The following is a 15,582-nucleotide window of genomic DNA, read 5'->3' on the forward strand; positions in this document are numbered from 1 at the left end:
GTTCGGCTTGTCGTCAGTAAGATATTTCCTTTTTAAGTGGTGTGATTTTGTTTGATACAACATTTAACATGCTTGAATTGTGTTTATTTCACCATTTTATTCAATATCATGTAGTTTAATCGACTATTTACAGAAACAGTGGTCAGTTTACCATTTTTTATTTACAAGATTACAAGGTTATTTAATCGTGACAACGCAGGATTGTATAATGAAATGATTTCAGTTTATTCAAGACAGGGGAACAGTAACGTTACATACATACTAACAAAAGTGATCATACCATTAATTTTCATTGAAAAATAAAGTTGAATCAACAAATCCATGTATGTTTTATTTTTGTGTATGCAAAAGTATACATTTGGTGCCACTTTCAAGCAGTTAATAAAACTACATCCATAAGACTTCTCAATAAATAAAAACAACAACAAAAACAAACACCCGTAACACTGCGTATCCATGGCAACAACCGGCTACAACCGGCGGCGGCGCTGCCTCGGCGGATATGCTAACCGGAAGTGCCGTGAACGGGCGGGAAGTTGAAAGTTTGATAATTTCAGATAATAAAAAAACCAAAACAAAAAACAATTCCGTTACCAAGTTAAGTTACCGTGTGTTAAAGTAGAGCCGCAGCTTCCACGGAGCAGAGTGTAGGGAGTAACATCAGCTACGTTAACGGTACCTACCCGACCCGGGCAGCGGCTGTCGGTGTCGCTAGCTGACGTTAGCTCGCTCGGCTACAAGTTGTTTACTGTCTGTTGTCTGTCAGGATGGCGGACAGAAATCTTGTGCAGGAGTTGAAACGATGGGCGACAGAGGAGTTCAATCTGCCTCCGGACAGCTTGCCGAATGACAGCTATTTTAAAACGTGGGTATCAACTCTATTCTTTCCATATTGTCACTTAATAATAATGAGCTACTAATCATAAAAGGTGCTCATAGAGGATGCTTACTTTGAACAAGTGTTAAGCTCATGATCATTTATTTTCCAGACTCTGTGTCGGGACGGGGAAGTCAATATGGAAATATGTCATCCAACACGTCTTTCAACAGAGGTTAGTCTTTACACTGCCTTCCTTATATGTAACTTATCTATGGTTTGTAGTACTGCTGAGTTCTTCTTTCATGTGATCCCAGAACACAGTCTGTCCCTATTTGTCTGGTCAAATAAAGAGCATCATAGCATCTGATAAAGTGGATTGGTCTGTAAAATAAACTGCAGTCTCTCTGTGCACTCTTCGACTGAGCAGATGAGCAAATAATGGATTACAGCTTCTTGACCTTTTTCTGTGTTTTCCCAGGAATGTGAGGATCATGCGTGGCAATCTCCAGTGGTATCCTTTCTGACCCTCATTGAGGATTTTAAAGCCACCATTGTCTTAGCAGCTTTATGTGACCATTTTAGTCTTATTAAGGTAGACGAGCTCAAGACCCTGGTCGTCCCTAGCTCGATCCCTTGCTGTGTTGTCCCCACAATAATTTTAAATATGCCCTTGGTTTCATTCATTGTACACTGAAGTTTCTCAGCTACCATGACCACTGTGTTTTATCCCTTCATTTCCTTAACATTATGATCTTTAAGGTACAAAGTTCTTCAAGACAAAGAGGTAAGCTTGTTTTCCTTCCTCGTGGTTTCTATTTCATTTAATCTTGAGTGATCATACTAATAATAACAATTTGACGTTTTTAATTTCAGTTAGAAAGCCACTGATAAAGTGAAATGGATTTTTATCTGCTGGTGTTTTTGCATGCTCAGTTGAAGCAGGCGGATGGCCAGAGTGAGGCTGCTAAGCAGAGAGAACTTCAGAGGAAGATCGAGCAACTGAGAGCTGAGATCAGTCACCTGGACTCTCAGATCAGTGGAACAGACGAACAGTCGGCTACTCAAGGTTAGTCCATCACATGCCGTTAGGGACTGGGTACGTGATCAGACCACATTCTCGTTTAGCAGATGCTGTGGTCAGAAGGCAGAAAGCCAGCTCATTGCTGTCGTTTGCTTTGCGTCCATAGTTCAGCGATATGTAAAGTCTCTATTTTACTAACAGAGCGGTCCATCAGCCGTACCTGGGCTCAGGTGGAGGACAGCCAGCGCAGAGAGCTGCTTCTTCAGGCCTTCAGGCAGCGCTGCATCTTGGGCCGCCAGGTGCTCGCTGATGACACACAAAAGATCTCTGAGCACTGCCAGGCGTTAGAACAAATGGCCAGGTAAGGCAGAACATTGAAAGTATAAGTCAAATAAAAACAAATAAAGCTGGAGTTTATTCACTCGTACTAATAAAGTACTGAATTGTATTGTGTGTTGCAGGAAAGCTGAGATTGAAGTGCTGTTTGATAATAAACCTTCCAGCGGCAGTGATGGTGACAACCTCAACTCCAAAGCTGCAGCAGAGGCACAGGTCCTGGTAAGAGCAGCCTCGATCTGGTGTTTAGAGGGTACTTCATCTGGCCTATGCTGTGTCAGTGTATTGCAGCTTTTATTTAATAATAATAATAAAGAGTTAATAGGCCAACTGACAAAAACGCTACAGTAGTTGTGTCCAGAATCACTCCCTATTAACTATATAGTTAACTACATTTACCCTCCATCGTCAGCGTCAAGAGTGTGAAATTCATGCGATATGTACAACCTTATATATTCCCTCGATGGAATAAACAAAGGACCGTCCATGGCATGTACACCTTGTTCTGCTAACAATCCTATAATCCAGTGCTCTGAAGTTATGTGACTACATTTGTCGATAATGTCCGAAATCTCAATTTACAGTTCACTATAGAGTAAACAACTGGCTATATACAGTATTATATAGGGAGTAATAATGAATTAGTGAGGGAAGGAGTGATCCTGGAGACACAGTTGATGGATTATGTTACGTATGCTACGCCATCTTGAGAGTAATTTCATGGTACTACAGCTGGTAGACACACTTTGCTGCTCCTTTGCCACCTGTTTAAAAAAAGAAAATATACCAGTTGATCTGCAATTATTCACACAAATCTCATTGTAGACCAAGCTGTCTGTATTACATCAGCCGCTGACTGAAGGTAATCATAACATTTGTTTTATTTTTCCTGTTAGCGCGAAGTGAGAGAGCTGTGTGACGACAGGCTCCACTTCTATCAGTCTTTACAGGAGAGTGAGCTGAAAACGGGACACTCTGCAGCCAAACAGTAAGGACTATAGTGAATACAGTATTTGAGAAAACAACTATTAAAAAAAACTGTTCTTCTTTCTTGAATCTTTAATCCCTCTCTATTTGTTTCCTGTCAGTATGACTCGTGAACAAAGGACTGCTGTGTTTCAGTACTGGCTCAGTGCTGTGGAGGTAGTGTATGTTGATCAAATCTCAATAAATATTTTGTTACTTGTTTATATATTTTACTTTTTGCTTTGAATTAACGTGTTGTTGCTTGTCATCAGAACCTGTTGGGTTGTTATCCTCCAAACCACGTCCTATCAGCATTGGAGTATTTAGCCTCCAGAGAGCAGAAGGAACTAGAGGACAAACTCACCTCTCTGGATGTGACACAGGATGTGACGGCTCTACGGTAAACTTCAACATTATTATAATGTTCTCTCGTCCTTCAAGACTATAACAACAACAACTTTTTAGTGTTAAAGTAATTTATCTTGCTTTTTAATTGCAGGTTCCGCTATGAAAGCAATCACCTACTGGACATGTCAGCAGAAGAGGATAATGAGTTGCCATCGGTTAAGACCCTCTTAGAGGTGCTAAACACATGTGTACACTATCATATGATATTTAGGAAGTTCATGGTAGAAGAAAACGTGCTCATTGCACATGTTTGTTGTTCCAGGCTGCTTGGGAAGAGGTGGAGCAGAGTTTGGTGGAACTGGCCCAGACCCGCTCCAGAGTCCAGCAGCTCCGAAACCAGCTGCAGGCCCGCAAGAAGGAGGCTGAGCTGGAGGTGTCTGGTATTGCAGATGATCTCCACAATGATACCTCGGCACTGTAAGATGACTCACTAATGTGGAGTTAATTGATGAGGTTCACACAAGTGTATTGTCCCCTTTGTAGTAGGAGATCATTGTGCAGACTGAACAGACTTTCCTTTTCTTCTGTAATAATTCCTTTTGCGTTTGCAATAAATTTGTTGCAAACACAAAGAACTAATGTGATCTCAAGTGCAAAACTTGTTTTGTCTTTGTTGCTGTCAGGTCAGCTCTAGAGGTGGAACTCCAGTGTGTTATGCAGGCTGCAGCCAGGGATCATATCAGAGATCGTTGTATCCAACTTGACCATCATGCCAGAAGCCGACAGGAGGCACTTAGGAACCTCCGCAGCCAGTGGCAGAGCATCCTTGACTTCAGACAACTAGTGGTGAGAGTGATTTGACCATAACATGTGCTACTGTCACTCTTAAAAATATATCTGTATTATTATATATTATAATGTCTGTCTAGAGGATTGGTGTGATATGTGTGCTGTTAACTGTCTGGAGATAAACATCTTGATTTGCCAAACCTTTATGAATTTGCAGTAGGTGTCATTATTTCTCCAGCATATCATTAAAATAAGTTCTGTTGTTGTATCTCTCCAGGTTCTCAGACAGGAGCATATCAGAGGTCTGATTAAGGGGAACTCCACAGCCAAGACGGAGCTGATCCGTCTGCACACAGAGGTGTGGATGTTCTCCATCTATGACACTGAAGTAGAGAGATTATAAGATTTGCTTCATTCTGTAGTAAAGTAACTGTTTTGGGCTTTTTAAACTAATAAACGTTTTCCACAAGAAAACAAAAAAGTTTTGAACATCTCTTGAAGATTTCTATTCCTCTGTCTTGTTTCAGTTACAGGACTTCGTCCAGGACAAACTGGTGCCGCAGTTTGAAGATGTCACCACTGCAGCCACCAGTCTAAGGAACTTGATTTCCAAAGAGGCCAGACAGTTAGGGACGGTTTCGCTTCTTGCTCTGGACTGTAGGACTGTTGAAGGGTAAGAACAAGTTGCTTGATACATGAAGGGCTAAACCTCAGTCAGATTAGTAGTAACCAATGAAGTTCTGTTTTGGTAAAATATGTATTTGGAAATTAATCAGTTGAGTTTTGTTGCATTGCATGATCAACTACAAATTCAGAGGGAAGGAGATGAGAAAAGAAATGATCCTACTCCAGTGATTAACCTGTGGCTCCATTGAAAGTGTATTACAAGAAGAGACATTTTTAATCGCACTATTGATCAAGTGGTGACAGTTGCTGCACAGAATTAGAGATGTGACATTTTTTCTGTTGTTTCAGATTGCAAAGAGTCCCGGCATCGTGGTTGTCCATCCATCGCTTGCAGTCGCCGACCTTCAGCAGCTTGTGTCAGAGCCTGGCATTCCCACTGTACAGGGTGAGTCTGGAAATATAAAGCATCAATCTGTTGTAACAGAAGTGAGATCTCCTCTTTGATCTATATGCTTGTCAGTCCTTGGGTTAAGTCTGTTTGATTCATAATTCAGTGGTTGATAATTCAGTTCAAAAGCAATTTAGTAACTATTAGTTATGATCCTATAATTGTTAAACTTACGGAATAATGCAAGAGAAAATTATCATTCTTTTTTTTATGGTAAAAAATCTCAATCGAATCAAATAAAAGAGCAGTAATGGGCATTTTAGACATTCTGAAAAAGTCTACAGTGTTGAATTACTTAACAAAAAAATACCATAAAATGGTGTTATCAAAGCAGCAGAACAACTTCACATAGAATTTAAGATCGAATAGCATTTATACTAAAAATCAAACAAAAGAAATAGTAGTTTGATACAAAGTGTGTCCATTCCTTAATTGTGATATCACACCACTCGTCTTGACAGTGTGAATGTTGTACTGTGTGTTCGTTTTCACATCTTTTGGAAGAACTTTAGAGTTTTTATAAGAATCTAACATGGTAACTATACTCTATACAAATGTATTATAACTTTCTTAATGACATTTTGATAAGTACTTTTGCATGTGAAGTTTGCCTGTGGACACTCGTGGCATTCCTATAAAAGTTGTGCCAGCAGCTCATAGAGTTCCCACTGCTGCTTAAACTCCACATGCCCAGAGTGGTTTGGATTAAACAGCTGACTGTAACCAACATAGTTAGACCCCAGTCCTCTTATCGGCAGAGCTGATAAAAATAATATCCATGAAAATCAGTTTCACTGCACAGAGGTAAAACACCAGCAGCCCTTTTAGACATTTCTGTTAGTCTTACAAACACTCAGCTGGTTTTTGCTTTGTTAAAATATGAACTTTATTTATGGAATTTCTCCTCCTTTGCCTTTTTCACTGACTGTGACACAAACATGTTTTACTCCTTCTTACACTTCAGGCTCCAGAGGAGTTGTGTTCCCAGACACGCTCCCAGCAGCTTGAGCTGCGTTTTCTCCGTCAGTTACTGCAACTTCACTCTGCTACTCTGCAGAAGATACAGAAGGAAGCAGAACAGCTGCATGCATCTGATCAAAAAGGTAAAAGAACAAAACAACTGACACTTGAAATACACTTATGTTTTGTATTTGGCTGTTTGTTCACATGCTGTATAGGATGAAGAATTTATGTTCCCCGGGCAAAAAGAAGTGTGAAGAATTTTTATCAATTTCAGCAACAACAAAACTACTGTTTGTTTGTCTACACTATGCCTCTTAGCTCTGCTGTCCAGAGTCATGGAGGAGGATCAGAAGCTTCTGAAGACTCTGGTACCAAGAGTCAGAGGCCTCACGCAACGCTGTGCCCAAGGCCTTTCTTATGGGGTCCAAGTCAAAACTGCCATCTCTTACTGGTGAGGAACATTTCTAAAGTGCATGTAGCATTTTATTGTATGTCTCTAGTTTCCTTTCAGATGTCCATGAAAGGAGAATTCTTCTTTTCAATCTGGGTCTGCAGGTATTTTACAGATTCACCACATTCCCATCGGTTCACATTTTACCAGCCAGCTACATTGCTGAGATCTGCACACGACCCCTCTAGACACATCTTTACAGTGGAGTGCATTAGTGCATGCAGCTTAAGTTGTCATGCAGGTTTTTCTAACACGTCTGCTGTCTTACTGTGTTAACAAAAAACCACACATGCAAGTGAAAATGAAAGTGATTGTGACAAGTTATCACTAAAACATCAAATCTATTATTTTTCCAAGAACTACTTCCTGTTTCAACTTGAATATAATACTTACATTTACTGTCTGCATATGATGTGTTTGCTTTCCAAATAAGTGGTTTAGATAAATGTGTTTTACTGAATTTGAAAACTACATTCTGCTGTTAAATGATTGAGCATTTTTTATTTGCATTGGAAATCAATGTATTTTATGTGATTCTTTTGTGATAATGAGATATTTTGACATCAAAATACTCAATTAAACATCTTAAATGACAGGAGTTAGGCTATAAAACTATGAAAAGGAGACCCTGTGTGTTTTCCTTCATGGTTCAACCTTGGTCAGTCTGGATTGCTGGTTAACTTTTTATGTTGTGTGTTCTTGTATCTAGGTGGGAGAAGCCGGCCCAACATGTCCTACCGGAGGTCAGTAAAGGAGGACTGACTTATCAACAGTGGCTACAGAGGTGGAGACTTGCTGCCAAAGCCTCGTAGTTCAATGAATATAAAGGAGATCCATCACAGCACCTTTCAGTGGCAAACTGACCATGCTACAGTAGTTATAAAATGCACATATAGCTATAACTAAATCACAGTTCTGTTTTTTTTTATTCTCATTACTCCTGTTGATGTTTTACCATGTGAAAGTCAGTCACTAATAAATCATTTTAAATCCAGTTATTTGCTTGTGTCGTCCTTGAAATGCACTCAGAAATACAATAAAGTTGTCGGAGAAGCTGCCCCCCTCTCTCTCTCTCTCTCTCTTTCTCTTGTATTGAACAAGCTGAATGGGTGCTGCGTTTCGCTCATGTGCCCGCGGAATGAGCGGCAGATACCTATCAATAGCCCCCAGTATTGATCTGCCCCCAGTGCCCCAGTGTACCGTGGATCTTGTAGTTGTGGGTACGGTGTGAACTATGTAGCTATCGTTTTGCACGGAGTAACATTGCTCCTTTGTAGCAGTGAAGGGGGAGTGGAGCAATCTGATTCTTGTGAACTCAGCTCCTCCCATTGTTGCGGCTGCGCAGTTCAATCTTTTTTTCTCAATTTTTCACTCCTACTCTGGCTTCCGGACGCCAAGACAGACCGCTGCCGCCGAATTTAAAGAGACAGGCGATAGTTATTTTAAATACGATAAACGGCAACCATTGTCCCTTAGCTTATTTCCCGACGCTTCTTGCCCGAGCTTGTTTAAATCGATGGTGATGTTTTAATCAAAGTCGCAGCGAGTAGCAGCTTGTCTGTCATCACCCTCTACTCCTGCTGAGGATTTCTCTCCCGTCCCTTTTTTTAGCGCTGTGCCGAGAGAGAGAGAGGACTGTCCAGCTAGGCAAAGTAGGGTTTGCTCGCTGGCAGGCTGGCTCCCCGACCGAGAGGAAGGTTTGTCGGCTAGCCAACAACTGGAGGTAACACCGAAAGCTTCCCTCCCAAGTTGTGGTAGCGGCTCTCAAGCTCTCCTGTCGCCGGGATAATGGCGAAGATTCAGGCGCACAGCACGGCGAAGCAAATAAACCAAATCCAAGACAAGCCTTACGTTATAACACAAAAGCAAGTGCAGCAGCAGCACTTCCAGAAGCTGAAGGTAAGGAGACAACAACGACAAGGGGAAAAGTCCCTCAGAGTCAGAACCATTTTGTTCGTCGGATCATTGCGTTGGATTTTGAGGCTCTTTCTCTCTCTCTCTCTCACCCTCTCTCCCTCTCTCCCCCCCCGGACGTCGAGAGTAGTGAAAGCATCGGCGGAGCTAGCGTTAGTTAGCTCGCTGGCCTATTAAAAGTAATTCAACCGCTGAAACAGCCGACCGTTGACGGTTGACGGTTACAGAGCCGTTGACGCTGTGTTTCATTAATGAACGTGTGACTGACAGTTGAGTGGTAGTTTTCTTATTGCACGATGTCACAAATAACAGCCCCTCTTCTGTGAGCAAACGTTAACTCAAACCTCGGTTGTGGGAAGTTCCTCTTGTTCGGGTTTTTTTTTTTTTGTTCCTCTCAGCCACCCTGAACAAAGTGGAGGACGTCAGCCAGCCAGCAGGCTAGCCAACAGCGGCTATTTCAGTTGATTAGCAGCTTCATTACACGTTTTCTTTTGTTATCGCAGTGTTTTGAGTGTCGCCGTGTTGTTGGGGTTTTCTGCCAACACGACACCGTTGTGCCAGAGTGACTAAAACGTGTTGTATAAATGTTGTATGTGGGTGTTGTTAAGTGTTTTGTGGAGTTATTATCGTCAGTTGGCTAACGCTAGCTAGAGCAAGCCCCTCTGTAGGATTGTGTTTGTGACAATCGCTTTGTGCGGACACATATTTCATCGTAACCTAACCGAGCCGTGGTTGTTAGGTTGAATAAAGACCAAGCGAGGATCCGGGGAACAAAAGCTGTTTGCTGTTTCTTGTATTCGCCCCTTTATTTATTTATTTATTTATTTATTTATTTATTTAGTGGTTACTTGTACAGCTTGTACCGCTAACTAGTGCATTTGTTGATACAGCACTTCATTTGACAATGGGGGAAGCAAACATTGACTATTTATGGGACTGCACGTCCAAAAATATCCACACACACAGTGTTGAGGAAATAATGCAATACACATTTTCTGGTTTGTTGGTGGCACCATTTTAATTTTTATAGTAGTGCAATTATTAATGAGACAATGGTTGTATAGACTATGGCTTATTAAACATGTTTAAACAGCTTTTTTTCTGTAACATCCTTCTTCCTCAACAACACAACAGGATGTTTGCCATTTACTATCACAGGTCCATGTGAGACTGATTGTACTCGATGCTGCATTCAGGGTTTTTGTTCTTTTCTTCCTCTGTGTTTAGGTTGAAGATGCCTTGTCATATTTGGACCAAGTCAAAATTCGTTTCGCAAACGATCCTGGCATATACAACAAGTTTCTCGACATCATGAAAGAGTTCAAGTCACAGAGGTATTTATGCAAGAAGTTTAGCGATACATTTTTAATGAGTTGATTCTTAATGCCCACTCTGAATGGTGGGGCTTGTGTGTGGACTTTGATTACGTTGCAAAACATAAACACCCAGGGATCAACCACACATTTTAAAGCATTCTCAATAAGTAAGAAAGTGCAGATCCTGCTCGAATCACACAGCAGTTTATGTTCTTCTTCATGTAGCATATGAGAGAGGAAGCTGTCATCCACACCACTAATGTGTTTGTGTCTGCCTGTTGTCTTGAATAGCATCGACACACCGGGGGTGATAAACCGCGTGTCTCAACTCTTCCATGGACACCCAGACCTAGTCTTGGGCTTCAATGCCTTCCTACCACCGGGGTATCGGATAGAGGTCCCCAAAAATGGGGTGGCTTTCCTCCAATCGCCGTTCTCCACACAGGTGAGACACTCTCCTCACAGCAGAAGTAGAAAAATCTGTGCTTTATCTATCTTCAAACCTATTAAACTTTCAGTAGATGCATCGTAACAAACTCGCGGTGTGCTGAAATGTACTGTATGTTTATGCCCACAGAAAATCTTAATTAAGAGGAAACTGGTTCTTGTCGGCTGCTCTGCCTAAAAAAAAAAACAGAACAGAATTGTCAGTTAATTAGATTGGAGTAAAATTCACAATAATGAAGACACGAGGTGATTTATTTTCCTTTTTAACCACTGGAGAGTTATTTGGAAAAAAAACGTTTAAATTATGTTTTAAGATCCCAAATATGCCATGCTAGATTGTACAAATACATTCAGTTGTCATTTTATTAGGAACACCGGGCTAAAACTAATGACTATAAAGTTGAATCAACACCTGTTTAATCAAAAACGGATAGCTGTAACTTAAGTAAGATTTATTGCAGGACTGTTATATTAGACTGTATTAGTTTAGGTTATGTAATGTGACCTTAAGGAGAAAAAAGTCACTCTTGAGGCGAACCAATGTACCAGACTGGGCGACTCGAGGACCAGGGGAGCTGTGCGTCACGTGCAGATTGTTACTTGGCATTTGCATTAAAACCGTGTTGATTTTAGAATTTGTCACTGAATATGGTTGGATGTGTGTTTTTATATCTCTTGTATTGATTTGACATAATAGTGCAGTCTTTTAAAAATATAATCTTAGATGTAAACATTATAAGCATTTATTACAAGAATACAATATGTGATATTACTTAAATAAGGTCGACACAATATAATGCATAATGTTTTCAAACAGCCTGGTTTTTTTAACTTCTTAAAAAAGCTTGTAATTGGCAGACAAACACTGGCTGTATCCAAAAAATGCCATAATGGAATAAAAAAAGTAGCGTCCATAAAAGTTCATACTTTCTGCCAACGATCCTACAATGCAATGAGCCACATCTTATTGATGTGAAAAGACCAGTAATCAGGTTTTTTGGTTACTGAGGGTTGTAGTGTTTCTCTTTTTCCATCCGGTTCCGCCTTAAAGAATTTGCCTTAGTGGTATCACAGAGATACAAAAATTACAGATGTTTGAGTCCTGTAAGTGTCAGAAATCACACTTTACTGCTCACTATAGAATCTATTATATAGGGAGCAGTGAATGAGTGAGTGGGACGGAGAGAGTCGGACACAGACACTGAGACAAGTGTTTCAGTAGCTGAGACATTTTCTAGCATCAGCGTTGTTTTCCTCCAGATTTTAACCACCACCTGAACTGGTATTTACTGGCATTTTTCACCAAACTTTCTTTATTTGACGCAAACGACTTCAATGAACGCACCTCCAATTACCCAGCTCAACCTCTTTCATTTCTCCAGGTATCCCCAGGCCAGCAGGGGAAGAGTCTCACCACCTCTGCAGTGAACACGACCTCAGGTAGTGCCTCTGCCGCCCAAACTGAAGCTGGACCGGCCCAGACCACTGAGGTCAAGGCGGCCTCATCAGAGCCCCCATCTTCCTCAACCCCAGCAGGACCTCCAGAGCCTCCCAGCAGGCTTTCTCTTCCTTTGACAAACAGAGAGAGCCAGAATCAGGCAACCACGTCGTCTGTATCCCCGCCTGCCTCGGAGACGAGCCCCGTAGAGTTTGACAGTGCCATTAGCTACGTAAATAAGATCAAAAACCGTTTTTTGGACCACCCAGAGATCTACCGAGCCTTCCTAGAGATTCTTCACACGTATCAGGTACGGATAAAATGTGGTAATTGAAGTAGCCTTTTAGTTGCATATTTTTTTATATTATAGACAATTTAGTTAATTTAAGTTATTGTGATGTAGTTTAGCGTACATTCCTCATTTTTCACCTTTTTAAAGATTCTTGTTCTTTTAAAGCAGAAGTCTTTTAGTGCTGGTATTCTGAGAATCTGAGTCCTTTCTAAATGGCTTTATGGTATTTTAAATTAAACTAATAAATAAAGCTCATAGTTGAAGTGTTCAGTGTGCAGCATCAAATTTCCACAGCAGTCTGTTCCTTGAGGACAGTGGTGGTGTTTGTGTCTCCTGCACCAAGATTATTGACCATGTGTAGCCAGGCCAAATAATTTAAACTTTGCTCTGCTTTTTTTAAAATTAAGTTTGATTCCTCACGTCTGATCAACATTTACCTCCCTACCCCCCCTCAGAAGGAGCAGCTGGAGGTGAAGGAGAGTCGAGGCAGCAGAGGTAGCAGTGGGATGACAGAAGACGAGGTGTTTTCTAAAGTTGCCAGTCTTTTCAAGGGGCAGGAGGACCTGCTGGCCGAGTTTGGACAATTCTTACCTGATGCCAAGCGATCACTGGTCAGTAAAGCAGCAGACAGATCAATAACGTTGTAATTTTAAGGTGCATTAAAAATCAAAGAGGTTGTCAAACAATCAACGGCCTGTCTCGACACATAAAAACATTCTTTGTTGTGATTTCTTCTTCTTTTTAGTGTTTCAGGATTAAAAAAAAAACCTTCCTTACAACTTAGACAACTATATAATTTATTTCCATGCTTCTGCTCAAAAATGTTATTCTTCTATAGTCCTCATAGTCAGTGTATTTCTTTTAAACGTTGTTTGAATACAGTGAAGTTCAACAGTTGTATTACGATCATCAGTTAGTTAATAGACAGAACATTATTTGGCAGTTATTTTGATATTCAAATCCTCAATTTTATTCATTTTTCAAGCAGAAATTCAGAGTTTTTTGCTTCTCAAATGTCTATATATATTTGGGTTTTTGAAGTTGTTTATGAAAGTAGTATTTAGTTGCAGAAATCAAGCTATTTTAATATGTCATCTTGGGCTTTGAGAAATTGAAGTCACTCACTTTTCTGGTGTGCTTCGATCTCCTGTAGTTCACAGGGAGCTCACTGACAGGGGGGAAAGAGACGCTGAAAAGACCGGAGGACGAGGACACGATATCCAAACAGAACAAAAAGAGGCCCAGACCCGTCCTACTGTCCCCACTGCTCAAGGTAAATTCTCAATTTAGAATAACCGCCTCAGGCAACGCGCCAATGTATGTATACATGTCCTTGATCTCAAACAACTCTTTGTATCGTTCCTGAAGCAACAATGCAGCGCTCCCACTACAATGACTTTAATGATTATTGACTATAAAGATCATTAAGCATTAATTTCTTTCTTCTTTCTTTTTTTTTTTTTTAAAGAAAAAAATGAAGTATTCCTGTACCAAAGATCAGTCCTTTGCTTCTGTTGGCAAACATGGAGTCTTAAGAGAATTCTCCTTCTTTGATAAGGTGAGGCATCTTTTTCCATGTTGGATTTCCTTCTTCCTGGGTTCATACTGTTTATTTGACCCACTGCCAAACTTTCATTTTTCCTCTTTTCTCTACTGCTATTATATGGTTTGTTTTTTCAATGTCTTTTTGAATAATGGAATTGGTCTGATTTCACTGTCAACCTTCACATCATTTAGGTTCGTCGCCTGTTTAAAAGCCAGGAAGTGTATGAGAACTTCCTGCGCTGTATCGCCTTGTTTAACCAGGAAGTAGTCTCGGGAGCAGAGCTGCTACAGCTAGTCACTCCTTTCCTGGGGTGAGTGGATGGAAACATAATTGATCTGAATAAATGTGTGAACTGGCTGCATGAAATCAGAGACTTGGGTGCACAAATGAATGGATACAGTGGCTGCAGGGAGCGGACAGAACGTGTAGACCGTAATCTCTGGTCTTGTAGAAGAGGCACTCTGGTAGAACTGCAGCAAAGGGCAATAACTGTTAAAATGTTGACATTTATAAAAGGTTTCAGGACTTTTGCAACTGTTACTGATTTGACCATTACATGTGCAACATAATTCTGATTTGTATTCACATTACATTCTCATAGGATTATTCTGGTGGATAGCACTTGTGTTTTGGTCAGCTGTTCTCCTTCTGATTTATCTGTCATTCCTTATTTCATCCATCTCCTTCCAGGAAGTTTCCTGAACTGTACACACAGTTCAAGTCATTTCTGGGGGACAAAGAGCTCTCTCATGCTGTGTCAGGGCTGTCGGATCGCTACATGGAGGGGGGAGGGGGCAGGGAGGTGGATTATGCCTCCTGCAAGCGCCTGGGGTCCAGCTACAGAGCACTGCCCAAGACCTATCAGCAGCCTAAATGCAGTGGACGCACTGCACTATGCAAAGAGGTACACCTACTTACATTTTGCTAATGAGTTGTCACAAGGTCAGTGCATCAGTTAAAGACGCCCTGTGAAGTTTTCTTGTAAACAAAGTTTCAGTTTACACTCAGTGTTACTCACAATTGTGTTTATCCTTGAGATCTGTTGAGTTAATTAATTTCCTCATAAAACATTTGCAAAGCAGATTGTTCTTAGAAGTTTGAGAAGTGTTTATTTGCTGACAGTCTTCTTCTTCCCTGCCTCTGCTGGCATATTACCGCGTTTTCTAGCATCAATAGTAGTAAAAGATAGAATACTATGTCATTATAAAATATATTCCTATAAAAGGGTTTTACCATTCATAATTTAATGGGAACTTTTCTGCCTCAATGTGTGTAGGTGTTGAATGACACCTGGGTGTCATTCCCCTCTTGGTCAGAGGACTCAACCTTCGTCAGCTCGAAGAAGACTCCTTATGAGGAACAGCTGCATCGCTGTGAGGATGAAAGATTTGAGGTATGTACATCATAACAAGAACTCTACTTACACTTCTTGCAAAGCCGGGAGGTTTGTATAAACACCACAACCTGCTTTAATATGTTAATGTAATGTTTTATCTTTGTGTCCCTACACTGTAATTGATAGCTGCCGTCTAAAAGCTCTACGTCTAACTCTCCACTTACAGTTGGATGTGGTTCTGGAGACAAATCTGGCCACTATCAGGGTGCTGGAGAGCGTCCAGAAGAAGCTATCCCGTCTTTCACCTGAGGACCAGGACCGATTCAGATTAGACGACTGTCTGGGCGGCACCTCTGAGGTCATCCAGCGCCGTGCTGTGTATCGTATCTATGGTGACAAAGCCCCTGAGATCATTGAGGGACTGAAGAGGAGTCCCGCTACTGCTGTGCCTGTGGTGCTCAAGAGGTCAGGACAGTCTTTTTAATTTAAATGTCGTCACTGGCAAAATGTTTAATGGAAGAAAA

The 15,582-nt window shown here is 40.9% G+C and overlaps 2 protein-coding genes across 2 annotated transcripts in view; both read left to right on the forward strand.

Annotated features, from left to right (window-relative positions):
- The first annotated feature begins 497 nt into the window (after positions 1-497).
- On the forward strand, positions 498-7,763 carry haus5 (HAUS augmin-like complex, subunit 5). Its single transcript, XM_035652802.1, has 19 exons — positions 498-865; positions 990-1,052; positions 1,299-1,331; positions 1,580-1,604; positions 1,754-1,886; positions 2,043-2,202; positions 2,303-2,399; positions 3,074-3,165; positions 3,266-3,320; positions 3,416-3,543; positions 3,643-3,724; positions 3,814-3,968; positions 4,175-4,337; positions 4,558-4,638; positions 4,808-4,953; positions 5,256-5,352; positions 6,320-6,458; positions 6,637-6,769; positions 7,479-7,763. The coding sequence occupies exons 1-19, from the start codon at positions 768-770 to the stop codon at positions 7,579-7,581; spliced, it is 1,983 nt and encodes a 660-aa protein (XP_035508695.1). The 5' UTR covers positions 498-767; the 3' UTR covers positions 7,582-7,763.
- A 391-nt stretch (positions 7,764-8,154) lies between these two features.
- The window catches only part of sin3b (SIN3 transcription regulator family member B), a 15,244-nt gene continuing 7,816 nt past the window's right edge, over positions 8,155-15,582 (forward strand). The window contains exons 1-11 of the mRNA XM_035653446.1: positions 8,155-8,668; positions 9,911-10,017; positions 10,291-10,444; positions 11,829-12,194; positions 12,632-12,787; positions 13,330-13,449; positions 13,645-13,734; positions 13,914-14,032; positions 14,413-14,626; positions 14,999-15,115; positions 15,285-15,523. Coding sequence (XP_035509339.1) covers positions 8,558-8,668; positions 9,911-10,017; positions 10,291-10,444; positions 11,829-12,194; positions 12,632-12,787; positions 13,330-13,449; positions 13,645-13,734; positions 13,914-14,032; positions 14,413-14,626; positions 14,999-15,115; positions 15,285-15,523 — 1,793 coding nt within the window. The 5' untranslated portion in view covers positions 8,155-8,557. The remainder of the gene's footprint in view (positions 8,669-9,910; positions 10,018-10,290; positions 10,445-11,828; positions 12,195-12,631; positions 12,788-13,329; positions 13,450-13,644; positions 13,735-13,913; positions 14,033-14,412; positions 14,627-14,998; positions 15,116-15,284; positions 15,524-15,582) is intronic.

Source organism: Morone saxatilis, unplaced genomic scaffold, assembly GCF_004916995.1.
Source record: "Morone saxatilis isolate NCDOM2014 unplaced genomic scaffold, NCSU_SB_2.0 Contig12, whole genome shotgun sequence".
In the NCBI taxonomy this organism is placed as follows: domain Eukaryota; kingdom Metazoa; phylum Chordata; class Actinopteri; family Moronidae; genus Morone; species Morone saxatilis.

Coding starts and splice junctions, on each gene's coding strand:
- haus5 (XM_035652802.1), top strand. CDS start 768: ATGGCGGACAGAAATCTTGTGCAGGAGTTGAAACGATGGGCGACAGAG. Junction 4,639..4,807: donor TGATCCGTCTGCACACAGAG/GTGTGGATGTTC, acceptor GTCTTGTTTCAG/TTACAGGACTTCGTCCAGGA. Junction 6,459..6,636: donor GCATGCATCTGATCAAAAAG/GTAAAAGAACAA, acceptor TATGCCTCTTAG/CTCTGCTGTCCAGAGTCATG.